The 27549-nt window shown below is 57.1% G+C and overlaps 2 protein-coding genes across 14 annotated transcripts in view; one reads left to right on the forward strand and one right to left on the reverse strand.

The window, feature by feature from the left end:
- Nucleotides 1-15511, forward strand: part of APBA2 (amyloid beta precursor protein binding family A member 2) — a 193717-nt gene extending 178206 nt beyond the window's left edge. For all 6 annotated transcript variants that reach the window (XM_067699108.1, XM_067699132.1, XM_067699119.1 and 3 more), the window contains 5 exons: nt 1863-2042; nt 2914-3126; nt 4625-4744; nt 11463-11603; nt 14374-15511. In XM_067699108.1, coding sequence (XP_067555209.1) covers nt 1863-2042; nt 2914-3126; nt 4625-4744; nt 11463-11603; nt 14374-14445 — 726 coding nt within the window. In that variant the 3' untranslated portion in view covers nt 14446-15511. The remainder of the gene's footprint in view (nt 1-1862; nt 2043-2913; nt 3127-4624; nt 4745-11462; nt 11604-14373) is intronic.
- Nucleotides 15512-15802: 291 nt separating this feature from the next.
- Nucleotides 15803-27549, reverse strand: part of ENTREP2 (endosomal transmembrane epsin interactor 2) — a 363839-nt gene continuing 352092 nt past the window's right edge. For 7 of the 8 annotated variants that reach the window (XM_067699174.1, XM_067699217.1, XM_067699190.1 and 4 more), the window contains 3 exons: nt 21194-21415; nt 20528-20602; nt 18728-19459 (listed from right to left, as the gene is read on the reverse strand). In XM_067699174.1, coding sequence (XP_067555275.1) covers nt 19137-19459; nt 20528-20602; nt 21194-21415 — 620 coding nt within the window. In that variant the 3' untranslated portion in view covers nt 18728-19136. Of the gene's footprint in view, nt 16175-17273; nt 19460-20527; nt 20603-21193; nt 21416-27549 lie in introns of those variants that run through there. The other variant, XM_067699156.1, reaches the window with a different exon arrangement.

Genomic DNA, 27549 nt, shown 5'->3' on the forward strand with positions numbered 1-27549 from the left:
TGGCTGTGACCTGGGGGCAGGGGCGATTCTCCATGACTGGCCCCAGCTCAGGTGGCAGGGATGCCAGGACACAGGGCAGATGGGGGATGGGAGACTGCAGCCAGCCGCTGGTGGGAAGACGCCGAGGTTCCTGGACTGTGCCCCATGGAGCCCAGGCATGGACCACCTTGCCCTCCCAGGTGCTCCCCCAGGTGATGGGCGCCTACCAGGCAGAGCTCAGAGGGGAGGCTCAGGGCAGTGGGCAGTGGGCAGGGGGAACGAAGTGATGCTCTCACACCCCCTTCCCAGCCAGGGGACCCCAGTCAGAGGAAGATGGACCCAGAGGCCTGGGGGCAGCTGGTGTCAGCAAGCCTGAGACCCCGGGGGGGCAGGGCACATCCAGGCCTCCGGGTGGCCCTCGGCCCTCCACCCTCCATCCTGGGACCAGCCTCCTCCTGGAGGCCCCATTGGATCCTCAGCTTGGCCTGAGCCTCGGGCCAGGCGCCCTCCAGGACCTGCCACCGCGGGGCTCCCTCCACCGTCTCCATACACGTCTGGGCCAGTGGCGCCACCTGGTGGTCCCGGGGCTCCGTGCCTGTGGCTGGTTCTCCCTCTGAGCAGAGCCGCCAGACTGCCAGGACACTGCTCCTGGGGGCGGGCAGGGCTTGGTCCTGCCTAGTGGACCCGGGCTTCGCTCCTGCAGACCGTTCGGGGCCCAATTTGGGAGGGCCGTCTGGTCTAGAATCTAAGGACTCCGAGCTCTCCCTCTGTTATGCAGCCCAGCCCGCTTTCTTCAAAGGCTTATTCATTTGCAGCCCGAGAATCATGCAACGTGTAGAGCAAGAATGGGATTCAGGCCGAACCCCTCAATTCCACGTGTTTTCAGGCCCTGTTGACCCGAGGTTTGCTGAGGGGTCCCACTGCTCTCCCCCGGCTGCCTGGCTGCCAGGGTGCTTGACGTGGCCCAGGAACTGGGTCCTTAGCCCTCACTTCCCATGGTCCTTTATCTGCACACCGGCAGGTGGCATGTAAGCTTTGACAGTGACTGTTCAGAGTCCAGGCTTCTGCAGTATCAGATACAGTCCAGTCCATAGAAGTGGTCCTGTTGAAGTAGAAAGAAGTGATTTGCTCCACTATTTGCCCTGTGCTGGTGTCCCCAGGGCCGCATGCTTCTCGTTGGCCTCAGCCTGACACGTCCACACGCCCCACGAGAGCAGCTGGACACACATCCTGCCCGCACCACCCCCCCGCAGCTGGACTGGGTCCTGTTGCTCCAGAGAAGTAAATACTGGGTGGGTGACTGACAGTCTCTGTGACGTTCCCCAGAGGATGCACCCCCCAGTCAGTGTTTGGAATAGGATGGGTGGGGGACTGCCCTGGCGGTCCAGTGGTTAGGAGTCCACGCTTCCACTGCACAGGGCATGGAACTAAGATCCTGCATGGGCCAAGTAAATATATTTATTTAATAAATATTAATTTAATTTTAAATAAATTAATTTAAATTTCATTAAATTAATTTAATAACAATTAACAAATATTTAAATAAATAAAACACACTTGTTAAAGAAAAAACGATGGGTGAAAAGAAAATATAGTACAGTCGCCAGTGAAAACAATGAAACTATGATCATTAGCAAATAATTCATAATTTCCCCAGACGTTATTGGAAACTGTGCTTTGTCTTAGGATGTCTGGGATGTAAGGGAGCTCGGGTGGGGGCAGGCAGGGCACCAGCAGCAGAAGGGCTCCCCCGACAGAGACCCGGGCCACGGTCTCTCTGTGGCTCCTCAGAGCCCAGGCAGGGGCCCCCGTGCAGGCTGTGCCGTGGTCACCCCTCGGGGCCCGTGCGCCTGCCCGTCTCCATTGGGCGCCCCTCCCCACAGGCTCAGCTCATTGCCCAGTCCATTGGCCAGGCCTTCAGCGTGGCCTACCAGGAGTTCCTGCGGGCCAACGGCATCAACCCCGAGGACCTGAGCCAGAAGGAGTACAGCGACATCATCAACACCCAGGAGATGTACAACGACGACCTCATCCACTTCTCCAACTCGGAGAACTGCAAAGAGGTGGGTGCCCGGGGCGGGGGGCACAGCTGGCAGGCGGGGCGGGGTCGAGCCTTCCTGGTGTGTGGCCCCTGCCTTCGCAGTGAGCACTTGTGTGGGAAATGCGGTGCTGTTGTAGGGAAGAAGCTGCTGACGGTCAGTCTTAAAATGACCTTGAAAATGTGCCTTTTAATGCTGCTATTAGATGTGGGCTCAGCCCCTCGAGGTGTTTCTGGAAAGCGTGTGGGAGGCAGCTTGAAAACGGGGAACTTGGGGCTCTGCCCAGGGTGCTGGGAAGCCGCCCGTAGTGAAGCCTTGGCAGGTTCCGGTGGGTTTGCTCAGGGGTCTCTAGAAAGTTCTTCAGAGAAGAGGAGCAAATCCCTGGGGGTGGCCTGTACCCTAACTGCTTGGGAATGAGTGAATGATCCTGGCTTGTTGCTGAATGGATGAATGACAGGCAGCTTTCTGTGAGTGACCCGTGAGGCAGAGAGGAAATAGAAGGACTTTTCCAGACAAGAGCGCCGGCCGGGCTGGGTGTGCATCTGGACTCTGAGAACACGTCCCTCTAGCCTCCGGGTGTTTGGGGGGAGGGGTGGGTGCGGGAGCCGGGACACTGGGGCCGAGCTTGGGGCTAGAGGAGGGGGTCTGTGCTCCTGGTCCCCAGGATGGTTGGGTGGGTCCCAGGAGGCCTTGGGAGCCAGAGCTGGACGAGGCCAGGGAGACAGCAGGCTGGCCGCGAGGAGGTGGCCTCGGTTCTGAGGGCAGGACAGGCACCTGGCCCGGGTCGGCTGGTCCTTCCGGGATGCTGGGCAGAGGACCAGCCCCCAGCCCCCAGCCCCCAGCCCCCATCCCCCATCTCAGGTGGGCCTCTCTTACCCTACCCATTTCCTTGCAGCTGCAGCTGGAGAAGCACAAGGGTGAGATCCTGGGTGTGGTGGTGGTGGAGTCGGGCTGGGGCTCCATCCTGCCCACCGTGATCCTGGCCAACATGATGAATGGAGGTCCAGCTGCCCGCTCGGGGAAGCTGAGCATCGGTGACCAGATCATGTCCATCAACGGCACCAGCCTGGTGGGGCTGCCGCTCGCCACCTGTCAGGGCATCATCAAGGTGGGTGCGGGGCCCCACCTCGCTATATCCTCGCTGCTTTGTAATCCCCCCTCACCCGCCAGAATGCTGAGCCCAGAGAGACCCACCCAGTGACTTTGAACCCAAGACTGTACCACGGCCCTGACATCAGAGAGGGACCTGGGCTGCCCCAGGTGAGGGCCAAGGACCTGTAGATGTCGGGTGACCAGCTTGTCTTAGTTTGCCTGGGACTTTTCACCTGCTGGGTAAACAGGGAGGTTGGTTCCCCTGCCTGGATCTGAGCTGGGAGGCTGCTCTCACCGTCTGACCCGTGAGCCTGCAGGTTCGGGAGATGCAGACCCTCCCTAGAGAGAGTCACGCTGAGGGGACACAAACAGGTGGCCCCTGCTTGTCTGTGAGAGCCCCCCGGGCTGAAGCGTCAGGCAGCCATCCAAGGGGACCTCGGCATGGCGGTGCCTTTGCTCTGTTCAAGGGTCCAGACAGTGGCTCAGCCTACGGGGGGCCATCTGTCCCGCGGCTCATTCCCTCCAGCCCTGCTGTGGTCTCGGGGCTGGAGGATGGGCCTCTGTTCTCCCTTGTCACTCAGAGATGAAGGCCCTGTGAGGGGGCTCCTGGACCTGGGGACCCAGTCCCAGTGGGTACTGTGTAGCTAGACAGACAGACAGGCACAGAAGAGGCCTTCATCAGAGGTGCCAGAGGCTTGGCCAGCCGGGACCCTCGCTCTGAGGGCTGCAGCTCCTGGGGCAGTGTCTAACCTGGGCTGTGTGTGTGTGTGTGTGTGTGTGGGGGTGTGTGTGTGTGTGTGTGTGTGTGTGTGTGTGTGTGTGTGTGCGCGCGCGCGCACACGCGCATATGCACACGTGCACAGAGGAGGAGCTCCCTGCTGCTGCAGCCACGTTCAGGCCGGGCCCCTTCCCCTCCCCCCACCCAACCCCAGGACCATGGCCGCAGCATCCACTGTCCTCTGGGGCCTGGGGCCTCCCTTGGCCTGTCTCGGCACAGACACCAGAGCCTCCTGCTGACAGGTTTCTGCTCTGCCGGCTGCACCCTGTCCTCGCCCCACCCCCAGCATGAGAGTCCATCACTGGAGGATGCTTTGTTTTGAGGAAGGCGCCCCCACCTTCCCAAACAGGAAGTCCTCCTGCACTCAGCATGGCCAGGGCCCCTCCTGGGCACCACCAAGGGTGACCTAGTGCACAACCCGCCTCTTGGTTGTGCACAGGGGCGCTCGGAGCCTGGCCTTGCCCCCAGGGCAGCTTTTTTTCTCCCAGGTCAAAGGGCACACCAGAGCACAGGGGCCACGGCACGCACTGCCACCTGGGATGCAGTACCCCTGCATCCGGTCAGGGTGATGCCTGCATCCACGCACAGAGGGACACCAGGGCTGAGAGGGGCCTGCCTGACTCGGTCCCCCAGCTCCCGGGGCTCTGCCCTGCCACTGGCTCACCCTCCCAGGCCCCTGAGGTTGTCCTCCCAGTGGCATCTGATACCCACTGGGCCTCCCGTTCCTGCTCCGCAGGGTCTGAAGAACCAGACACAGGTGAAGCTGAACATCGTCAGCTGCCCGCCGGTTACCACCGTCCTCATCAAGCGGCCGGACCTCAAGTACCAGCTGGGCTTCAGCGTGCAGAACGGCATCGTGAGTCCGCTTGGCAGCCTCCACCGTGCACATGGACGGCCTGGTGCAGGGAGCTGGGGGGCAGCTCTCCGTCCCTCCAGAACCGCTCCTGTCTGAGGGGGCAGGTCCAGGCAGGGCGGGTGGGCCAGCGTGTGGTCACGGCATGGGTCCCTCCAGCCCTGCCCTCGGCACCCTCGTCCCAGTGGTGGCTGTTCTCTGCAGACCCCAGCTCTAGAGTGGAGGGAGGAGTCCTCCCACCCCTGCAGTTGGGACCCGCAGCCGATGGCAGTGTCAGAGTCACTGTGTGCAAGACACCCACCCACTCATTCATTTGTTCATTCATTCATTCGCTCATTCACTCACCCATTCCGAGCCGTGTGTGAGGTTCCTGAGCTGTGTCAGGCGGGGCCCCAGCCACTGAGGAGGCAGGAGGGCCTCCAGGAGGAGGTGATGCTGGGCTTGAATGAGTGCTGGTCTGGCCAAAAGTCTGTGCCTGTTCCTCAGGCTGGAGTTCTTCCCTCCAGAGTTCCCACCTCCTCTCTGACCCTCTTGAGCTCTGTTTCCTGGGTCGTTTCTCCTGCAAAGGTCCCAGTGGGCAGGGAGGGATGTGGCCACAGATGGAGGACAGAAGAGGGAAGGCCGGTCATTTCCAGATTGCTTACGCTAGCCCAGAGTGCTAAAAAGCCAAGGAAGAGATTGTGCGGTGGATGGGGGTGGTGTCAGGTTGAGGGGGAGGACGTGTGTGTCCCTCCACGGTCAGAGGGGACACATCGGGAGAACGTTCTAGAAACAGGACTACAAATGAGAATTTGTAGGACTACAGAATTTCCCCCGTCACTACCTGGCGCAGGAGTGTGGAGAGTTTACACGGGGCCGGGGAGAGTCACAGGACATCTCCGTCCCCTCTGGGTTAGGGCGCACTTGCTGCTGTAACAGGTGTTCCGCGGATCTCAGCGGACTGAGAGCTGATCTGTTGTTTGGGTCACAGTCCAGCGTGGGAGGGGCTTCGCGCCACAGGGTCGCTCAGGGGCCCAGGCTCACCACCCCCCAGGGCGCTCTTTGTCTGACGGGCGCAGATGTGGCTCTGGCCATTTCTGTCTACATCCATCTGGCCAGACAGGGCTCAGTCACATGCCCCACAAACACAGGGCTGGCCGGGAAGGTGGTTCAGCTGGTGCCCAAGACGTAGAAGGAAAGGGTGTGGGTGCATCTGAAGCTGACATTGGCCGTACCTTCCCAGCTGTGTGACACTGGGCAAGTCACTGAAGCTTTCTGGGCAGATTGAGAAAATCCATGAAGTACCGAGACCTCCAAGGAGGGCCCACTGGGCCCAAACTCTGCAGAGAAGGAAGGCCCCTTGGCACCATACCCAAGCACGGGGGCCCAGCCAGGCTGTCTGCACCCCCTGAGAATTTCTTTCCGGAACATGGCATCTGCCCCGGGAGTTGGCCAGTTGGTGGTCCAGCTAGTGCCACCCTGCCCGGCTGCTCTGCACACACATGTGTCCGGGGCCATGCAGGAGGTTGCCCAGGGTCCCTGCCTGCAGCTTCTATGCGCACCGTGTGGATGGGCCTGGGAGCAGCTGGGCGGGCCTTAGACCTGCCCCTGACACCCTGAGCCACCATGCAGGGCCTGCCTGGGTGCCGTCCGCAGGACCTCTCTCCCTGGGGTGGGGGCAGGTGGGTGGTAGGGAGGACTGTCAGTGACCGGCAGCCCCTGAGACGGCCCTGCTTGTGTGACCCTGAGGGCTGCCCCTGCCCTGCTGGGCAGCCTTGTGGGGCCCAGGCTGTCCCTCCTGCATGGCCCCGGGGAGCTCACCATCTAGGTGGGCCTGGTTCATGGTCTTTGTAAGATGCAGCCCCTGTCCTGCTGCAAGCCTTGCAGGGGGATGGCGTGATGCATCAGGGCCGGCTTTCCCCTCAAGGCCAGGCTCCTGGGGGGTGGCCAAGGGCTTTGCCTGTTCTTGGGGCCCGATGCGCCCCCCCCAACCACCAAAAAGCAAAATCCTTCCCCTGCAAATACTCCCTCCAGCCAGTTCATTTTAATCCTCACTACAGCCTAATAAGGAGCATGGGGACTGGTCAGGAAGCTGGGGCACAGAGAGGTTTAGTAACTTGCCCTGGGTCACACAGCTGGGGAGGCCGTAGGGACCGAGGTGGGGAAGGGGGACGAGGAGACACAAGAAAGGGGGCTCTGCCTAGAGTTTTGTGGGGGCTGAATTGAAGCGAGCGGGAGAGGAAGGGGAGGCAGTGGAGAGGACAGGTGTGGGGTGGCCTGAGTGTGGCCTGGCCCTGAGCCTTCCCTCTCAGAGATGGGGGAGGGGAGGCTGGCGGGGGTGCATCCCTGGGGAGTTACAGGAGGGGTCTCTGCGGCGGGGGTGTGTGGGGATGTTCCCAGGTTGGTATGAGTCGCTGGGAGGCTGAGGCCAGGGGGGCTTCCCACAAGGTTTGGGGGTGTCGGGTTCAGGGTCACAGCAGATCTGGGGTCTGGAACTGGGGAAGTATTACCCGCTGATTCTGAAGGCAGCGTTGCCAGGCTGCCCTTCCCGGGTCACAGGTGTGCACACAGGGGTCCTGGTGCCGCCCACTGCTTGGTGCCTCTGCTGCTGGTCCAGGGTCCGAATCCCACGGTGTGTGTGCTTGGGGCCAGCTGTGGACGAGGAGCTGCGTGGCCCCCAGCGCCACCCACCCACCAGCTGGCATCCTGCCTCTGTGAATGGGGGTGCGCGTGCTAGGGGCCAGGAGGCAGGGGCCATGGTGGCTCCCGGGGGCTTCCCTGCCCTGAGAGCACCCAGGAGGCGGTGGCTGGAGAGCAGGTGGGGGAATGCCAGGCCGGAGGTGGTGTTTGTTGGCCCCAATGCAAACCCGGTGCCGTTTTCTGCCTGATGCCTCCAGGAACGTTGCCTGTGGCAGGTGCCTGTTTCAATGTCTGGGGTGAGCAGTTAGGTGAAGTATGTCCCAGCGCTGGGGCATCAGGTACGTCTGGGTGTTGTCAGGTGAGAGGTGAGGGGGAGGGGCCCTCTGCATGGCTGTCAGTGTGCACACACCGGTGCGTGTGCGTGCGTGTGTGTGTGCGTGCGCACTCAGGTGCGTGTGTTTGGGGACTGCCAGCCTGAGCACTGGCCCCGAGGATCTCAGTGTAGCTTGTGTTTTCTTTAAAGCAAGAGGCCCTGTGGCTGAGAAGCTGGATTACCTTGTGAAATCTGCCCCTCTCTCCCCCTTTTCTTTTGGCCCCGACTCTCTCCTAGAACTTCTGCTTTTCCTGGTTTTTTTGTTTTTTTTTTCAATTGTGGTAAAATACAATTAACGTGAAATTTACCATCTCAACCATTTTCCAGCGTTAAGAACGTTGACATTGTTGTAGAACCAATCTCGAGAACTGTTTCCATCAGCAAAACTGAAAGTCTGTTCCCGCGAACACTGACTCCCCACCTCCCGCTCCCCCAGCTCCTGGTGACCAGCGTGCTACTTCCCGTCCCTGTGAAGTTGAATATGACATACTTAGGTACCTTATATGAGTAGAATCATACGGTTTTTGTCCATCTGTGACTGGCCTGTTTCACTCAGCAAAATGTCCTCAAGGTTCATCCACGTCGTAGCATGTGTAGCAGGATTTCCTTCCTTTTTAAGGCTGAATCGTGTTCCATTGTGTGGAAACACCCCATTTTGGTTGTCCGTTCCTCCACTGATGGACACTTGGGTTGCTTCTATCTCTTGGTTACTGTGAACCGAGCTGCCGTGAACATGGGCGTGCAGGACTTCTGGTTCTCCAGTCTGTCTAGTTCCATTGCTGCAAGACTTGTAGGCCTGCTGGGGCATCTGTCTGGGGTATCAGTCCATCTGTCTGTCAGTTCTAGGAACCGGGAAAGGCCACCATCTGGCCAGCTCTTCCTGCAAACCTGGGGCTTCCCTCTAGAGCCCGTGTCTGTGCGTTGGTCTGGTTAGGGAGGGCATCCCCTGTCCCCATACACAGATGAGGACACAGGAACAGGTAGCTGAAGGGACCTGCCCCAGGCTCCCTTCTGGGCAGTGGCGGGGCAGGCGTTGGCCTGCACGGCTGTCGTGGGGAGCTTGCCCTCTGCCCGTATCAGATGCTGGAGTGTGTGGTCGGCGTCAGTGGGCGAGCGCACGCGTGGACCTGAGCCATCTGTGAGCTGTGCAGGGGCTGTCCTGTTTGCATCTAGGGTCCCGGGTGTCAATAACCAAGTCACAGAGGTGCCTACAAGGCCCTGTCGTGGCCAGCCAGCCGCCTTTCCTCCCACTGGGACTGCAGGGCCCGCAGAGCCCACGGATCACATGGGCCCCGCAGATAAGTTCCCTGCGTCCCTGGAAAAGTCTGCTGACCCCTGAGTTAGTCCTGCACAAGTGCTTTTCCCATTTTCAGCTTCATTATGCCCAAAGTACAAGGCATTCGTTTGCAGACAGGCCCCAACTGAGCCAGTTAACGCTCCTTCTAAATGGACCCCTCCTCTCTGTTCCCACAACACCATGGAAGAGATCAGGACGTCCGCAGCTGGGAGACACCAGCGTTCCTCCTGAGAGTTGCACCCTGAGAAATTAGAGCAGCCCAAGGCCCTGGGTTCTGGGGGCACGCGTTTCGGAAGACCTGCCGCCCGCACGCATGTGTACGTGCATGTGTGTTTGTGTGTGCATGTGTACAGGCGTGTGCCCACATGGCCCTCTCCTCAGCACTTTCTGCTCCCCTCTTGCCCCCTCTGCCAGCCTGGCCCCCCAGGTTCCAGCCGAGGTCCCCTGCCAGGGTCTGAGTCCATCTTCCTGGCAACCCCCTCTTAAGGTGCAAAGCTATTTTCTCCCTCTCCCTGTCCCCTTCCCCTCTTTACCTTCTGTCCCCAAATCTCCACCATGAGGGAAGACTCTACCACTAGGGACTTAGGGAAACAGCGCCTGCTACGGGGTGTCCCAGCTTCCATCAGGAGCACCTGGGCCCTGCCTGACACCTGCCAGGTCTTCCTGAAGCCTGGATCTTCGAAGGGCACAAAATGCCCTTAAATCATCTGGGTGGGGGGGGGAGGGGATAAAAGTTAATCCTTGATACTGACAGGTAGGCAGAGCCTTCACAGCACAGGATGGCTGCTCCCCTTACTGGAAAATGGGTGGTGGGCTCAGCCCGCTTCTCTTTCTCCACCCTGAGTCCGGTCTGGCCCAGGTGCTGCTGTAGGAGTGGCCTTGGGCTGTGGCATCAGCCTGCATCTGTGTCTCCTTCTAGAAGAGAGGGGTCCTGAGGACTGGGAGGGACCTCGAGGGCTTCAGGCACCGCACTGGGATTTACACACACCTACGCACAAAGTGGATCTGGAAAGACCACAAAACAGATGACAGGTGGGAGTCCTGCAGGGGTGCCAGGGCCAGCCTGGGGTCAGTGGCCTTTCAGCCTATCTCAGCCTTCAGAAGATGCCAGGCCAGTGCCGAGGGAGAGCACAGGCAGCTGGGCTGGAGGGGTCCTGTCTGGGGGTGGAGAGTCAGCCCCTAGCCAGTGGAGCAGCCCGGCCAGGGCCGGGATGGGAAGGGGCTCTGACCCAGGTACGGGCCCCAGGTGGCATTCGTCACAGGGCATGGAGGAGGCCTCGCAGCGTTGAGCCTCGCGGTGGGAAGGGAAGAACACCAAGCCTGCGGGAGGCTGGCCGTCCTGCCTGCACCTGCGCCTCCTGCGGGCAGGCCAACCTTGACCTTGTAGGAGGCTGGCCAGAATCATACGAGGACCCCTCAAAAGCCCTAAAAAGCTTCTGGTGGCATTTTTGGGTTGAGGAAACCGTACAGACCAAGGCCTCCGTGGGTACAACGAGGCTGTCAGGTGATGGGGGGTGTCCCCCGGGCACTCGGGGGACAGGGTCCCACCAGCCTGGGCCTCTCCTCCCACCAGACTCTGGGCTCGGCCTTCCTCATTCTCAAACACGTCTGGTACAGGGCAGCCTTCAGGCAGGACGGCTGGGATACTGCTGCAAGGGGCCCAGGGTAGAGGTGCCTGGCGGAGGTGGACAGGGGAGACCTCCAGTGCGGGTGTGGCTGTTCTCGGGCAGCCTCGGCCCCAGGGACGTTGCCGTCTGCCCTCGGCTGGGGGTGGATGAGAGGCCTGGCGCCCTGCCTGTTCCCTCCCGCCCCAGCCTCTCTTGCTGCAGTGCTTTCATCCCACCCCCCTCCCGTGGCTCCCACAGGGCCCCAGGGACCCCCCCCGGGCGCAGCTGCCCCCCCCCCCCCCGCTCTCCATGGGCCCTGGGGCTGCTCGCCCTCCCTGCTGTCTGCATGGACCCACCTTCTGACACCCAGTGTTTAGTGGATCTCACACCCATGGGGGCTGCATCTTCTCTTTCCATTTGTCGGCTGGTGAAATCACCACCTCCCCGTGATGGGGGAGCAGTGACCGTCTTCACTGGAAAGAGGAGCAGAGTGGCTGCTGGCGAACCTGCCAGATCGGCTTTGTCTGCACACCTCCCGGCCTCCACACCCCTGACCCAGGAACAGAGGCTCCGGGGGGCTGGGGCGGGGTGGGGGGGCAGATTCCAACCAGCGAGGGCGGTGGCGGGGGGCGGTGGGGGGACAGGCATTCCAAACCGTAACCTCCCAGTTGGTGAGTCGGCAGACGGCATGTAGGAGCGTCTGCCCGGGGGCTTCATCCTGCGTGTGATGAATTCTCCTCCCCGTCGTTGGGGGCTGGAGGCGACTGGCGAGCGTGGCGGGGACCCTGTGCTGACCCGACCACCCTCCGCCCCCGTGTCGCTTAGATCTGCAGCCTCATGCGCGGGGGCATCGCGGAGCGGGGCGGCGTCCGCGTGGGCCACCGCATCATCGAGATCAACGGGCAGAGCGTGGTGGCCACGGCCCATGAGAAGATCGTCCAGGCGCTGTCCAACTCGGTGGGAGAGGTGAGAGGTCACTGCCCGAAGCCAGAACCGGGCTCTCGGAGCCCAGATGTTTCCATGGCCGACATCTAATCCCCGAGGGCGTGTATAAGGTGCTGGGGAAGCACCCCAGAGCAAAGCCTCCCTTCTGGGCAGAGCCTGTCCCTGCGGGGACCTGGGCACATCTGCTGGCTGGCACGCTCCCACCCGGACCTTCCTGAGCCTCCTCCGGGGCTGCATCAGCTGAGCACGGCTGTGCCTCCCACGGGGGAGCCTTCTGCAGGCGGGCTCTGGCACCCCCTCCTCACCCCGAGGAACTGTGGCTGATGGGATGGGGGTGGGCATTCGCAGGCCGGCCCTGCTGTGCTCCCCTCTCCCACTCCGCTGGCTGTACCTGCCTCCTTTTCTGCTTCTTTCTGGCATCAGTGCGATGCCATGCCAGCGTGAGGGTGGACGGGGTACAGAGCGGGGAGCTCAGGAGGGAGCAGGGTACCTCAGCGGGGGACGTAAGATGCTGGGAGTGGGGGTACCAGCCCAGTGCTGGGAAGGAGGCCTCCCCGGTGCAGGGGTGTGTGTGTGTAGGTGTGTGGGAAGCAGGGAGTCAGGGTGAATGGGTGAGTATCTCCCTGGGTGAAGCCTGGGTGACAGCAGCGCAGAAGGGGCAGACAGCGCTGAGTGGCGGGTGACACGGGACGGCTGTGGAGGCAGGTGCTGGGCGGGGAGTTTAGGTTTGATTCTGAGGGCGGTGGGGACCCAGGGGCTGTGTGGGAAGAGGGCACGGCTTCCTCTTTGGAGGCCGGTGGGGGGAGCATGTGCTGTTCCCTGAGGGGCCTTCAGATCACGTCCGGTCAGGACACCTTTCCTGGGGCCACGTTAACCCACTCAGTATTTTGTGAAAGTCCCAAGGCTGGGGGAGGAGGCCTGTTTCCCTGCATGGGTGGTGGCAGACAGCAGCTCTCAGGAAGGAGGGGGCCAGGTAGGCGCCATTAGCCTTCTCTTACAAATGGCTTCAAAGAAAGGAAAATCCAATTGTCCTAAGTAGACGCCTCGAGACAGCCGCCCCGCTGGGGCCATCAGTCGGGCGGGGGAGCTGGGCTGGGAGCGGGAGAAATGCGTCCGACTGTCTGGACCTGAGGTGAATGGGTATCAGTCAGGCTGGGCCTCAGGCCCAGGGTGTTGGAAGCCGGTCCTGGCTGGTCCTGAGAGATGAGCTTGTCTGCCTGTGTTTTCCATCATCCCTGAGCACATTCGGAAAAGGAGTCACCGATCACTAGATCTGGTGTTTTGCTGGGCCTTGGGGGTGGGTTTCAGATTGAGGAATTAGAATGAATCTGCTGATGGGAAAAGGCACTGCAGGCTGATGAAGGAGCAAACATCTAAGTGGATCAGACAGATCCTGGTGTTGGGGGCCAGGGGGGGAGCCTGGGTGACAAGAAAACGCTTCGGCCAGACTGGCCATCTGGGTTGGTCAGATAAGGCCCGAGAACGGCTTGCCCGAGGAAGGGCAGTCCTGGGGGGTTGGCTGCACGCCCCTGGGGGTGGCTGCACCTGCGGCCGCCTCTCCCTGGGCGCTGGAGGTCTGCCAGCCCACCCCCTAGAGCCACGGTCACCCACAGGGGCCTGAGCACGGCTGGGTCCCGGGCTAGCCTGCGGAGCAGAGTGCTTAAAGGAAGCAGAAGCAGAGCCCGGGGCCCAGGCGGGATTTAGGGTATGTGCCCCCCACGGTTGGCCTCTCCGGGCAGCCGTCTCTGTGCCTTGCTGGCGTACCCAGCCTCTGTGGTGCCAGGGACTGAGGTCAGGCCCCAAAGGCTCATTTGCTAACTGACCCCCAGGGGCTGGGGGGCTCCAGGCCTCCGCCCGCCGCACACGCACTTTGTGTGTGAGCCTCTGGGTCTCACGCCGAGGCAAAGCTTGCCCCTTGCAGTTTCCAAGGAGGCCTGGGCGCCCCAGCCTGCCTTCAGCTCGGTGCACAGTCAAAAGTCCAACTTTTTATGCACCTGGTGTCAGCCTGAGCTGAAGGGAAAACGGCCCTTGACCGCGTGTAAAACCCTCTGAAGACCTGGACGGGGCGCCCAGGTCACAGTCCGCGCAGTCAGGGTACGCACGCTTTCTAAGCCGCCATCGGGGTGGTGACCACGGTGTCGACTTGAACAAATGCACAACGTGAGAGTTGTGAGTTGTTTTATTTGGGGCAAAATGAGGACTGTAGCCCAGGAGACAGCATTTCATATAGCTCTGGTAAACTGCTCCCAAGAGGCAGGGGGGAAGGTCAGTATGCATGTGATTTTGGTGAAGGGAGGACATGCAATGGAGCACGTATTTTTTGCAGGAGGTTCTGCAAGTCTCCTGAGGGTTACAGCTAGTCATGAGCAGCAGACGTCACCAGGAAGGATCTCGGTGTTTTTCTAGATATGAGGAGATGCAAGAATTGGGCTCATAAAATGGGCTCCTGAAAATATCTCACTATCTATCTGAAGACCTGTCCTCCCAGTTTTCCCCAGAGCACAGAGGGCGTCATTCCTGATCTCCACCCTGAACTCCTTTCAGGGGGTGTTGAAGGTCAGCAGCTGCAGTGGCACCTGCTTCAATCCTTGTAGAGGTAGATGGCAAGTGCCCAAGACAAGTGCCAATTTGTAGCTGACAGCCCACAGGTCATTCTTCCTCCCCTCTGGACGCTGGTACTTTACACAGGACACGCTCAGGGGACTTGGGCATCGCTGGCCTCGCATGCGGGGGACGGGGGCGCGAGGCGGAGGCAGGGAGGGCTGGGTCAGCCCCTCTCTCTCATTGGCAGATCCACATGAAGACCATGCCTGCCGCCATGTTCAGGCTCCTCACAGGCCAGGAGACCCCGTTGTACATCTAGGCTGCCCGCCTGCACCCCAAGGAGTGGGAGCCGGACCCAGGACCCGACCCCTGAACCCACAGCCCACCTGATGACACTGGCTCCTCCGAAGGGCATGCCCTCACCACCCACTTTTTTTTTTTTGGACCAAAAGGGGTCTTTATCCAAGGAGAGTCACAGGAACCAGTCTTTGTAGAACAGTCACGTATTTTGCCACATTCTGAATTTTCTCATTGCGACGGACAAGGGTTTGTCTGTACGTCTGTGTGGTGTGGAGCCGTGGAGGGCGAACGTGGGGCCCCCGGATGCGGCTGTGCGGGGAGCCCCTCGAGGACAGCGCGCTCCAGGGGGCAGCAGCGGTGTGCCCCGCCCTCAGCTGGGGCTCGGGTTCCTGCGGGGAGGGCGCCCCACTGCCCCGATGGCTGAGTGTGGGCAGCCAGCTCTCAGGATGGGACTGGTCACTGAAGTTGGGGGACACGTGGTTGTATTTCCCGAGAAAGGAGACATCCCTGAGTTACGTAAATGGTGAGATCCACAACCTCAAAACTCCATGACTATTGAGACGTCACCATTTTGACTTTTGACAACAAACTGCTCTTCAGACGTTAGGATTTTCCGACGACCCGTGACCACGTCTGCTGCCCGTGCCCGCCTGTCTGCTGGCCCCTGGACGCCCCCGGGCAGCCTTCCACAAAGGCCAGTGGCCTCATTACAATCTCTGTCTACACACACGCATCCACATGTGAGCTCCCCCCTCGGAAACCAGACCCTCCCCGGACACCTGGAGCCTGCTATCCCCGGGGGCCTGCGCGTCCGGGTGCCGTCACCGTGAGCAGTGTTCCAGTGCGTGTAGGTCAAGTGCAGCATAGTCTAGATCCGCCCCGCAGAGCTCAGTGTTCACGATGTCATTTTGTCCGGAAGTCTCTCTCTTTGGCCCAGGCCTTGAAGATACACTGTGACTTAAGAAGCCTTACCATGCAGTAACTAAGCTCTAGGACCACTGGATGAGGGTGACCTGTGTGTTGCATGCAGCTGACCTTGGGAAGACTCGCTAATACCACTAATAAACCTGAGGTCATGATGGAAAGCTGTCCGTGTGGCTGGTTTGTTGACGGAGAAGTGGCCGCCCAGCTTTCCTCTAACTCCTCCCCTCACAGCCCGGCTCCGGGTGGGGGCCCTCCCTGCCAGGTCTGAGGGCTCCAGGCACCATCCCCGCAGGAGACAAGCTCCTGACTAATTGGATGAGGGAGAGTGGGAGGCTCGGGCTTCTGGTTCAGATGGGAATCATCTCTGGGAGAGGTGTGTGCGTGTACAGAGCAGAAAGCGGCCCACCTATAGCCTGGCTCCTTCCCTGGGGCCGCCCTGCAGCCCGTCTCACCTGATAGCAGGACTTGGCAGTGCTCCCATCACTGACTGCGTTCTGTGGTCACCGTCCTGGTCCTGGTGTCCCCTGGCATGGGGATCTGGGGTGAGCATGAGCTCTGGTCAGAAGCCCTGCGTGGTGTTCCAGCATGTTATCAAGGGACACTGGGCAAGCCGGGCCCCTTCTCTGGCCGGGATCTTAGTTCCATGCTGTGAGCTACTAGGCAGCGATGGCCCACACCCTGGGGTGAGAGCTGGAGGGAAGGGGCCTCGGCTCAGGGGGGCCCAGGGGTATGGCCCTGCAGCGCCCAGAATGAGGCAGGTGAAGGGGCTCCGGAGAGGAAACCCACGGCTAGCAGATGACGGGGGGCAGGCGTCCCTTCATGTGCTACACATTAAAAAAAAAAAAAAAAGAGAGCTTTAAGCCAGGGGCCTGCATTCCTCCCAGAAGCTGGGGGACACGTCCCACAGAGGGACAGCTGTGGGCCGGGCACCTGCCCGCTCCCCTCACACCCCCAGGGTCTGTCTCCAGAAGGATGTTAGGGAACACAGTCAGGTGCCAGGGGTGGGTCGTGCTCCGTGGTCGGTCGTCCGGACTGAGCCCTCGCTTGGCACCTGGTCACCAGCAGTACACACGGCTCTCGGCATCTGTCCCGATCAGACCTCAGAGGCACAGAGGCCAGAAATAGTTTTTATTAAAACACTGATCATTATGAAAACACCTTGAGGTACATTAAATAAATACAGCCTGCCAGTTGTACAAACAGGCTTGAAAACAATTTCCTATAAATTCTGCCTTAATAGCAGCATCTGTGGATCAATACAGCTGTGGGGGAGAAAACATCCATTCGAAATAAGCTTTCTTTTATGTGGTTTGTTACACGCATTTAATTTGTGTCATTGTCACCAGCTGAAGAAGCCCTTAAGTCCTTGTGAAGGATAAGCACCCCCCTGTTTGCCATAGAGTAGGGGTCTGGAGTTCCTCCAGCCCAGCATCCTTGTGGTCCCTGGGTGGGGGTCTAATGGCAGTGCCAGACAGGCACTGGCCCTGTGCTGGCCCTCTTTTTGGTGGGGGAGGTCCAGGAGAGCACAGGCCCCGGGCCCTGTGCAGGGGGCATCCTGGGCCTTGGCTTCCAGCGCAGCCCGTGGGGACCTGCCTGCTGACGTGTTAACGAGAGCAAGGAGACCAGGGCCGAGCGGACGAGGACGCACCAGTGACGGGGGGACACTGCCTTTCCCCTTGGCTATGAGCCGACACAGCCTGGGGCTCAGGGCGCTCGATGCCGGGGCTGCTGGTTCCCAGGTGCCGCCGAGCAGAGCGGGGTTGAAGGTACCCGGGCTGGGGAGTCAGACCCCGGCCCGTTGCCGGGCACCTCTCTCTTCCCGGGACCTTTCCTGGGAGCCAGGTGCCTGGGCCCTGCAGGAGCCGACGTGGGCCCTCAGAAGGTGTCAGCCCAGCGCTGTAGAACTGGGTACAGTGTACTCACCCGCAAGATAGAGATGCTGTGAGGACACGTGTGAGGGCCGAGCACTTGAGAACGGCCGGCCGGTGGGCTTCAGGCCAGAGCACCTACCTGCACCCAGGGGGAGGCACAGGCTGTGGCAGGTGCTCGGAGGCAGGAGACATGGCGCCCTGCAGGGAGGGGAAGCAAAAGACACAGAGCAGCAGGCCAGGCCCCCTGGAGGTCACCCAGCCTGCGGCAGGGTAACAATTCTGATGCCCGTGAGGTGGGGCTGGACGCAAGGGCTGGCCTCACTCGAGAGGCAGCCTGTCTGAGACCTGCAGGCTTGGCCCAGGGCCCTGCCGTGAGCCCCCCACCCACGTGAGACCCCTGCAGCCTGCTAAGCTCTGGTTGCCACCCCAGAGATGCCTTGATGCCGAGGCCAGGGCGCTGGGGCCATCCATGCTTTGCTGGGAGGCTGAGGGGAGGCCCCTTGGAAAAACCATCAATTTACTTTACCTGCAGAGAGATTTACTTTTGGGGACTTCAAAAGCCCTCAGTTGAGAAAAATTAGAGTAGAGATTTCCCGTTTTATAGTCTGGATAAAGTGCTCATAAATTCTCCTCTGTGATGTCTCGAGCAGAGAAGTTCCGGCTATCATCACAAGGCCTGATTTATATATTGGTCCAGCTCTCACCTCCGGACGGCAGTGACCGATGATAACATTAGGAAGCAAAGCGTTGGCAGCTGACGAGGGGCTCCTCGGGGTGTCTGGCAGCCACACTGCAGGATGGCACAGGTATCCCCGTGGCTGCAGAAAGTCCTTGAGGACAGCGCTGCTCCACGACCCTGGTTGGGAAGCAGCTGCTGCTGAGGTTGCCAGAACAGGGCGGCCCAGGGGTCCTAGAAAGTCCAGGGCACCCAAGCTGCTGTGGCGAGGCTTCTGCGCACCCAGCTCGAGGTGGGGGTGGTTCACGGAAAGGAGTGGTCGACAGGTGGCATCTTCCAAAGCAGACGTGGCGGCTGCCGCCCGGCTGGGGAAGGGGCTGCTCTGAGTCATCAGAGACCCCTGAGGCCAGTCTGGCGAGGGCAGATGTGGGAGAACCCCGGGGGCTCGCCATGGGGGCTTATTGTTACGGGGCAAATAACTACTCAAAGTGCTCTGTGCTGAGCTGGCTAAAGAGACAGTGGAGAGACAGCCAGAGAGGAAGCTGGGAAAATGCCCTGGGGCAGGGAGAGGCAGGGAGGGGTTGCCCGGGAGACAAGGTGTGGGGGTTGGGGGTGCAGGTCCCTCAAAGCCCCTTGCCACAGGGTGGCCGGGCCCCCCTGGGGAGTCCCTCATTGTATGTTTGTTCACAGGGTGGCCCTGTCGCCCTGCGGGCATAAGGCTGGACCCCCGCTGCCATCTGGGCTAGAATGACTTACTTTCTTAAAAATCAGCCTCTAAGAAAGGGTTGATCATTGATTCAAACTGCAAGGGGAAATGGGCTCATTGCCTGATGGACTCCTCTACCCCTTTAAACACTAAACTAAATCGGGGTGGGGGTGGGGACTGGGGTGCAGGAGAATCCTGCTCTTCCATGGCCCCGATTGTGAAGATACTTCAGTTTCTTTAGCTACATGCGTGTCCCCTGCCACTGGATCGCTGTCATGTGGCTAGTTCAAGGTGCTACCTGCCTGACAACAGGGAAGAATTCACGATGGACACGAGAGAGTCATCCACTGTATCACTGGGACAGGTAGGAAGCGTCAGCCCCCAGAAAACAGCCGATGGGGTCCCCCTGGAGGAGGGAAGGGCCTCCGCCGCTTGATCCACCCGGGGAAGCAGCCTCTCCCCACAGGCCCGGCGTCCCCGGCAGGGACTCTGGCACCAGGTCTGTCCATGTCCACATCCAGATGGAGGCGCCTTCACAGCTGGTCCAGGACACGGGCGCTGAGGACGGCCTCCTCCACGTGGCACTCCTCGGAGGGGATGGCCGAGCGAGCGGAGCCCACCACGTGCCTCACCTCCACGGGAAGGGAGCAGCTCGAGTGTTCCAAGAACTTAGCCACCAAAACCCTGGCGTCCGCGTAGGCCTTGCTGTCCACTAAGGAGTGCGGCCGCTCTTTGGAGACTGTCTGTAAGGCCTCTGGCTTTAACCGCTGGTCCGTTTTCCAGGCATCTGGTTCCCTGGGGGGTGAAAGCTGGGGCCGACAGGCACAGGCAACCATGACAGAGTGAGACAAGGAAGCTGAAAACCAAGGGAAAATGCACCATCTGAAAACACCCGACACAAAACAGAAGGCAGCCGTCCACTCACTTCTCCGAAAAGCAAACACAGGGATGCTTGGGACAAGCTTTCCGCTGGGATTTCTGTGTTCCCCAGCTGGCCGTCGCTTCGCATGTCCCCTGGCATGGCCTGGCCCCTCGCAGCCCTGAGTTCAGCCTGCAGTAACCTAGAGGGGCCGCAGCCTCCTGGAGCCGAAGGCTGGAGATGGGAGGGCAAGATTCGAAGCCGGCCAGCGAGAGAAGTGCAGGGCGGGGCAGGGGTCTCCATTCTGTGTGCCTCTCTGCTGGAATTCCCGAGCTCGCAGGGGGGCTGCCCCTTCTCAGCCTTCCCCAGCTCAGTGGCCTTCGCCCTTGTGGGCTGGGTGGCGTTTGGAGACACGTCTGCCTTAAGAGCAGAGCTGGGGGTGGCAGAGGGGCAATGAGAGCGCCCTCCCCACGTCAAGGGCACAGACAGCAGCCACCTCTCACGAGGCAGCAGAGTCGCCCGAAGCCCAGGGCCTTGTGCTCAATGCTCCCCAGGCCGAGGGCAGGGAGACAGAACCAGCTACCAGCGGGCCCCAGCCACTCCAGATGACCCTCCAGAGAGAGAAGCTCCGGGCGGTCAGCTGTGACCAGCTCGCCAAGCACCAGATTAAGACCCGGTTGCTCAATCTACGTTTCAAGTCACACAAGGAAACACGTCCTGGGTGGTCTGGGGTCTTTCTGGTGGCAGCGAGCAAGCCTGGCAGTTAAGCATGTGAAACTGTGTAAGATTCACACGGGGGCCCGTCTCCCCTCCAAAGAGCATCTCATAAGTACAGTGACACAAGCAGCCGTGTGGTGTTAAATTAGCTGTAGCCTCTAATACATCTGCCAAAAGAGCAGGGGAGGCAGGGCAGGCCCACCTTCCAAAGCCCAGAGATCTGGGGCATCGCGTGCCTGGGTGACCCTGGGAGGGGCTGTGTTTAGACACAAGGCAGCCGAGGACCTCTGGTCACCCCTGCCCCCCACACTGTGGTTATCAAAGGGTTTCAGAAAAAGAGCGTCTCACCGGTTCCCCGTGCAGCCCGGGACAGTCCTGCTTCAAGGTCCTGGCTGCAGGATGGGGTGTGTGACGAGGCATCACCTGAACCAGAAAGAGAATTCAGTTAACACACAGCCGGGGAAAAGGAATTCCCGGTAACACCGGAGTAACCCTCCTGAGGATAAGAAATGGATTTCAGATGCAAGAGCAGCAGAGGAAAACTCCTGAATTTAAGCCAGCCGGCTCCCAGATGGCTCCCACCCGGGGCAGGTGGCGTCCCCAGGGCCCGTCACTTCCTCAGCGTGGCCCCGAGCACAGGTAGCAGGCCAGTGCCACTGACAAACCTAGTGTCCCTCATCCCAATCCCCCTCTGCATCTGGGGGTCCGGGCCCCCAGGAGGCATGTGCACAACAGTAACTGTCACGCAGCCGAGAGGAGGCTGAGGCGACAGGGCGGTGAGTAGGATGCAGGGGGACGACTTGTGATCAAGCCACCGCAGCAAGCCTGGTGGGAGCACAGCAGGGGCCCCAGACTGTCCGCCCCCCTTACAGGCTCTGGACATCGAGACCACATTCCCCGTGTGGCCCTGAGGCAGGGCCCAGGGCTGGACTCCACTCCCAGGGGGCACCGAGGCCTGCAGTGTCCGGGCAGAGCCAGGCACGCCCTGGGGACACGGGGCTGGGCCAGCTGTACCTGACGCCCTGGAGGGGCCCCACGAGGTGGGGTCGCTGGCAGAGCGGGCCACGCGCCTGGGACCTGGCCGCGCCCGCGTGCCCTGGGGGGGGCCCTCAGGGGATGTGCGGCGCGGGTGTGCGGCGGGCAGCAGGGTGCCCGTGGGGCCGTCAGAGGGTGGGCGGCTCAGGCCCGGCGTGGCAGTGTCCTCGGGGGCCAGCAGGCTGGAGCTGTCGGCCGGCGCTGCAAGGCAAAGGACACGGCGTTAGCGCTGGTGCTGGGCAACTACCAAGCCGCCCCCACACGGGACAGTGCTGCCCACGCGCCCGTCTGCCACCCAGGGTCCTCCCAGGGGGTGGGGGCAGCCCAGCCTCCAAACTCCAACCCTGGACAAACCCTGTCATCTTGCGGGCGTGGAAATCCTGCCCAGGCTGATAGTGCTCTGTGTAGAAAGTATGGGGGGACCAGACGATCCCCCAGGAATCATTCCAGGAGGGGTACGGGTCTCCACGAGAGACTCCAAGTCAGAAACCAGCCGCGTCTCCCATCCAGGGCATCCCCTGGGGGGTTTGAAGTACAGGAAGGTGGGGGTCACGTGCTCAATGGGCAGGGCCCATGCAGAGAGAGGTCGGGGCTCTGACGGACCCCAGGGCACCCTAGCCAGGCACCGGTGCCCACCCCACGCAGGGGGTGCAGCTTGGGCCCAGAGTGCAGCCCCTCGTCAGGCAGGTGGGGTAGCCCAGCCCTCTAAGAACAAACCCCCCCCCCCCCCCCCCCCGCTGCAACTGTGCCAAAAGGCACATCCTCAGTCCAGCCCTGCCCGGCTCGGAGGGTGGGCCCGGCCATCAGGGTGTGAACAAGCCCCAGGGGATTCTGATGCCCCGAGTGTGAGAACCGCTGCTCTGGACCGGTCATGTCATGCCGCTTACGCTGGGCTTTACCCCTTGCTTCTCCGCAGGTGGCCCCTGGGGTGGAGGCTGGACCAGAATCTGTCTAAACAGGGTCCCCAGTGGACCTGTATACACATCAGGGCTTGAGGAGTGCTGCCCTCTACCCTCTTCTCTCCCATCACCAGACCACCCCCGGGCGCCCCTCCCTAAGGCTCCTCACTGCCCCCCTCCCCCCACTGAAGTAGACGTTCAAGGCGAGTGGCCCGCGTGGGGAACATATGCTAAGAACCACAGCAGCCTGAACTCTTACAGTGGGGGAGGCTTTGAGATCTGTTCCTTCCTCCCCTTCCTGTGGGTCCTGGGGGAACTTCTCTGCTCCCAGGGGCCCTGCGAGCCCCACATCTGTGCACATGTCCTGTGCCCAGGGCCCACCCAGTCACCCCCAGCCCACAGCCGAGGAAACTCTGCTGAGCGAGGGCGGGGAAGAAGGTGGCAGGCCACCGAGTGGGAGCTGGCGGAAAGCGGACCCATTCCGGAGCACACGTGTTCGGCGCCCCCCCTATCCCCTACTGTCTGCCGCTGCCCTCCTGAGAGATGCTTTGAGACCATCAGTCCCATGAGTCCACCTGGAACAACAAAGATGAGACAGACCTCACATCTCACATACAAAAAAAAAAAAAAAAAAAAAAAATTCTTCAGGACGATTAATCCTTTTCTCCTTTAAGATACCATAAGAGTAGAAGAAAATATGGGAGAATAAATCTACTGCCTTGAGGGGGTGAAAGACTTTGTAAACATGATAGAAACCATAAAGGAAAAGCTTGATAAATTTGACAACAGCAACAAAAACATGGTAAACTTGTGTACGGCAAAGGCCTCATTAACAGGCTTCAAGAAGCAAAGCCTGAACTGGGGAAGCAAACCTGCCATAAATAGAGTCACTCTTACACATTTTCTCACTTCTCTATTTAACAAATATTTTTCTTATAAACCAAAAAAAACAAAACAAAAACCAAAAACAACCAGAAATAAATAAATGCAACAGAAATAAATGGACCCAAAACAGACCTACAAGTTGATGATAGATATGTAAAAAGGTGCAGAAACTCAATCCTATGTGTGTTAAGTTCACCTACAAGGACGGTAAAGTTCCCCAGGAGTGACAATGTCTTGGGGTGTCACAAACACTCTTGGTGGGAACATAAACTCGTCATAAAACCCTTCCAGGACACAGTGTAGTCAATACATCCAAGTCTAAAATACACATTCCCCTGGACTCAGCAATTTCCCTCACTGGAATTTATCCCAAGGAAGTAATTGGTCAAGTGCTCAAGACCAAATGTATAAATGTAGAAAAGAAAATATACTTTCCTGTCTCCTTAGAAAACTTCAAACCTAGACATTGTCATTACTAACACTCTCAAAATCTTTTCAAAAATCACCCAGCAAGTATATTAAAAGTCTTTTGAATAATATTCATTCCTTCACATTCTTTTTGATCCCAATTCCCTCTCTCTCTCTTCCACAGCTTTACTGAGGTATAACTGATATGCAAAACACCTGTGCCTATTTACTGTACATAATTTGATGAGACTGGACATATGTACACACCCTTGATCCCAAGTTGCTTTTTTTTTTTAATTTAATTTTTTTGTGTGGCTGCATTGGGTCTTCATTGCTGTGTGTGGGCTTTCTCTAGTTACGGAGAGTGGGGGCTACTCTTCACTGCGGTGCACGGGCTTCTCATTGGTGGCTTCTCTTGTTGCAGAGCACCGGCTCTAGGTGCATGGGCTTCAGTAGTTGTGGTGCGTGGGCTCAGTTGTTGTGGCTCGTGGGCTCTAGAGCGCAGGCTCAGTAGTTGTGGTGCACAGGCTTAGTTGCTCCGCGGCGTGTGGGATCTTCCCGGACTAGGGCTTGAACCCATGTACCCTGCATTGGCAGGTGGATTCTTAACCACTGTTCCACCAGGGAAGTCCCCCAAGTTTCTTAATGTCAGTGAAAATCCAGTGGTTGAGTTCCTCAAGGAAATGCAAAGAGTCATGAGTGACAAATGTGACCTAGCTCTGAATATAAGTAATTAATAGAAAACTTATAAAATTAGGACAGCATTACAGGAAAAGCTGTAAGCCCAAGGCTGGTCACTCTCATTTCTGCACACCTTCCCCTCCAGGGTTGTGTCATGTGCCTACATTTTTATAGAAGTCATAATCGTGGTGGACCTCCAGGGTTTCACCTAACGGATCGAAAACATTTTTCCTATTAATGTGTAGTGATATATTCAGCTTGTGTAACACATTTTCCTGAACTCTTATTAATGGACTTCATTGTCCCCCTCAGTTTTTACTGTTATGGAAAAGGCAACAACTTATCTGCATGCTTACTTTTCCTTTTTCTGCATTACTCCCCGGGGGTGATTCTAGAAGTATGAACACATCTAATGGCATAAATATTTTCATGGCTCTGCATCCCAAACGCTTTGCCAAAGCAGTGGGCTGACTTACAAGCCACCAGTTAGGGCCCCCATGTCCTCATCACTATTTTGTTATTTTAACAAATAGCAAAACAATATTGTTTAAAAAACAATAACAGAATCTCCAAAAAAACAAAAAAAAAATTCTAGAGCTAATAAGCGCACTCATCAAGGCTGCAGGATTCAAGGGGAACACATGAGTGAATCCCCTCCTATTGATTCAGAGTCAGTCCCATGTACTGACGATGAACACGCAGAAACCAAAGGTGTAAACCCAGTGCCATCAACAGCTGCTCCAGAGAAAAATGAAACACGAAACACACACACTAAGGAAAGCTGCCCAGGATCTGTATGCTGAAAACAATACCGTGAAACCAAAGCTCGAAAACCATGGAGACAGACTGTGTTCACGCCTCGGAAGACTCAGCTTTAGAAAGATGGCGATTCTCTAAAATATGGCACAAATGAACTTATCTATGAAACAGAAACAGACTCACAGACGTAGAGGACAGACTTGTGGTTGCCAAGGGGGAGGGGCAAGGGAGAGGGATGGACTGGGAGTTTGGGATTAGCAGATGCAAACCAGTACATATAGGATGGATAAACAACAAGGACCTACTGTATAGCACAGGGAACTATAGTCAATATCCTGTGATAAACCATAATGGAAAAGGATATATATGTATAACTGAGTCACTTTGCTGTACAGCAGCAATCAACATGGCATTGTAACTCAACTCTACTTCAATAAAAAGAGAAAGATGGTGATTCTATCCAAATAGCTGTACAGGTTTAATGCCTGTCAAGATCCCAGCAAGGGAGACTTCCGTGGCAGTCCAGTGGTTAAGACTCCATGTTTCCAACGCGGGGGCCATGGGTTCGATCCCTGGTCAGGGAACTAAGATTCCACCTGCCGTATGGCCAAAACAATGATAAAAAAATAAATTAAAAAAATGAAACACAAATACATGGAGGCTAAACAGTGTGCTACTAAGTAATCAAGAGATCCCTGAAGAAATTAAAAAAATACATAGAAACAAATGACAACAAAAACACAATGACCCAAAACCTATGGGACGCAGCAAAAGCAATTCTAAGAAGGAAGTTTATAGCAATTCAATCTCACCTCAAGAAACAAGAAAAATCTTAAATAAACAATCTAACCCTACACCTAAAGCAACTAAAGAAAGAACAAAGAAAACCCAAAGTCAGTAGAAAGAAAGAAATCATAAAGATCAGAGCAGAAATAAATGAAATAGAAACAAATAAAACAATAGCAAAGATCAATAAAACTAAAAGCTGGTTCTTTGAGAAGATAAACAAAATTGATAAACCATTAGCCAGAATCATCAAGGAAAAAAGGGAGAGGATGCAAATCAATAAAATTACAAATGAAAAAGGAGAAATCACAACTGACACTGCAGAAATACAAAGGATTATAAGAGACTACTACAAACAACTATATGCCAATAAAATGGACAACCTGGAAGAAATGGACAAATTCTTGGAAAGATACAATTTTCCAAGACTGAACCAGGAAGAATTAGAAAATATAAACACACCTCTCACAAGTAATGAAGTTGAAACTGTAATTAAAAATCTTCCAACAAACAAAAGCCCAGGACCAGATGGCTTCACAGGTGAATTCTAGCAAACATTTAGAGAAGAGCTAACACCCATCCTTTTTAAACTCTTCCAAAAAATTGCAGAGGGAGGAACACTCCCAAATTTGTTCTACAAAGCCACCATCACCCTGATACCAAACGAGAAAAAGATATCACAAAAAAAGAAAATTATAGACCAATATCACTGATGAACATAGATGCAAAATTCCTGAACAAAATACTAGCAAACAGAATCCAACAACATATTAAAAGGATTATACACCACGATCAAGTGGGATTTATGCCAGGAATGCAGGGATTCTTCAATATAGGCAAATCAATCAATATGATACACTGTATTAAGAAATTAAGTAATAAAAACCATATGATCCTCTCAATAGATGCAGAAAAAGCTTTTGACAAAATTCAACACCCATTTATCTCCAGAAAATGGGCATAGAGGGAACCTACCTCAACATAATAAAGGCCATATATGACAAATCCACAGCAAACATCATCCTCAATGATGAAAAACTAAAAGCATTTCCACTAAGATCAGGAACAAGACAAGGACGTCCACTCTCACCACTCTTATTCAACATAGTTTTGGAAGTCCTAGCCATGGCAATTAGAGAAGAAAAAGAAATAAAAGGGATACAAATTGGAAAAGAAGAAGTAAAACTGTCACTGTTTGCAGATGACATGATACTATACATAGAAAATCCTAAAGATGCCACTGCAAAACTATTAGAACTAATCAATGAATTTGGTAAGGTTGCAGGATACAAAATTAATGCACAGAAATCTCTGGCATTCCTATACATCAATAACAAAAAATCAGAAAGAGAAATTAAGGAAACAATCCCATTTACCATCGCAATAAAAAGAATAAAATACCTAGGAATAAACCTGCCTAAGGAGGTGAAAGACTTGTACTTAGAAAACTATAAAACACTGATGAAAGAAATCAAAGATGACATAAACAGATGGAGAAATATACCCTGTTCTTGGATTGGAAAATACAATATTGTGAAAATGACTATACTACCCAAAGCAATCTACAGATTCAATGCAATCCCTACCAAACTACCAATGGCATTCTTCACAGAACGGGAACAAAAAACTTTACAATTTGTATGGAAACACAAAAGACCCCGAATAGCCAAAGCAATCTTGATAAAGAAAAATGGAGCTGGAGGAATCAGCCTCCCCAACTTCAAACTATACTACAAACTACAGTAATCAAGACAGTATAGGGCCTCCCTGGTGGCACAGTGGTTGAGAGTCCACCTGCCGATGCAGGGGACACGGGTTCGTGCCCCGGTCTGGGAAGATCCCGCATGCCGCAGAGCGGCTGGACCCATGAGCCATGGCCACTGGGCCTGCGCGTCCGGAGCCTGTGCTCAGCAGCAG

Source organism: Pseudorca crassidens, chromosome 1 (genome assembly GCF_039906515.1).
Source record: "Pseudorca crassidens isolate mPseCra1 chromosome 1, mPseCra1.hap1, whole genome shotgun sequence".
In the NCBI taxonomy this organism is placed as follows: Eukaryota; Metazoa; Chordata; class Mammalia; order Artiodactyla; family Delphinidae; genus Pseudorca; species Pseudorca crassidens.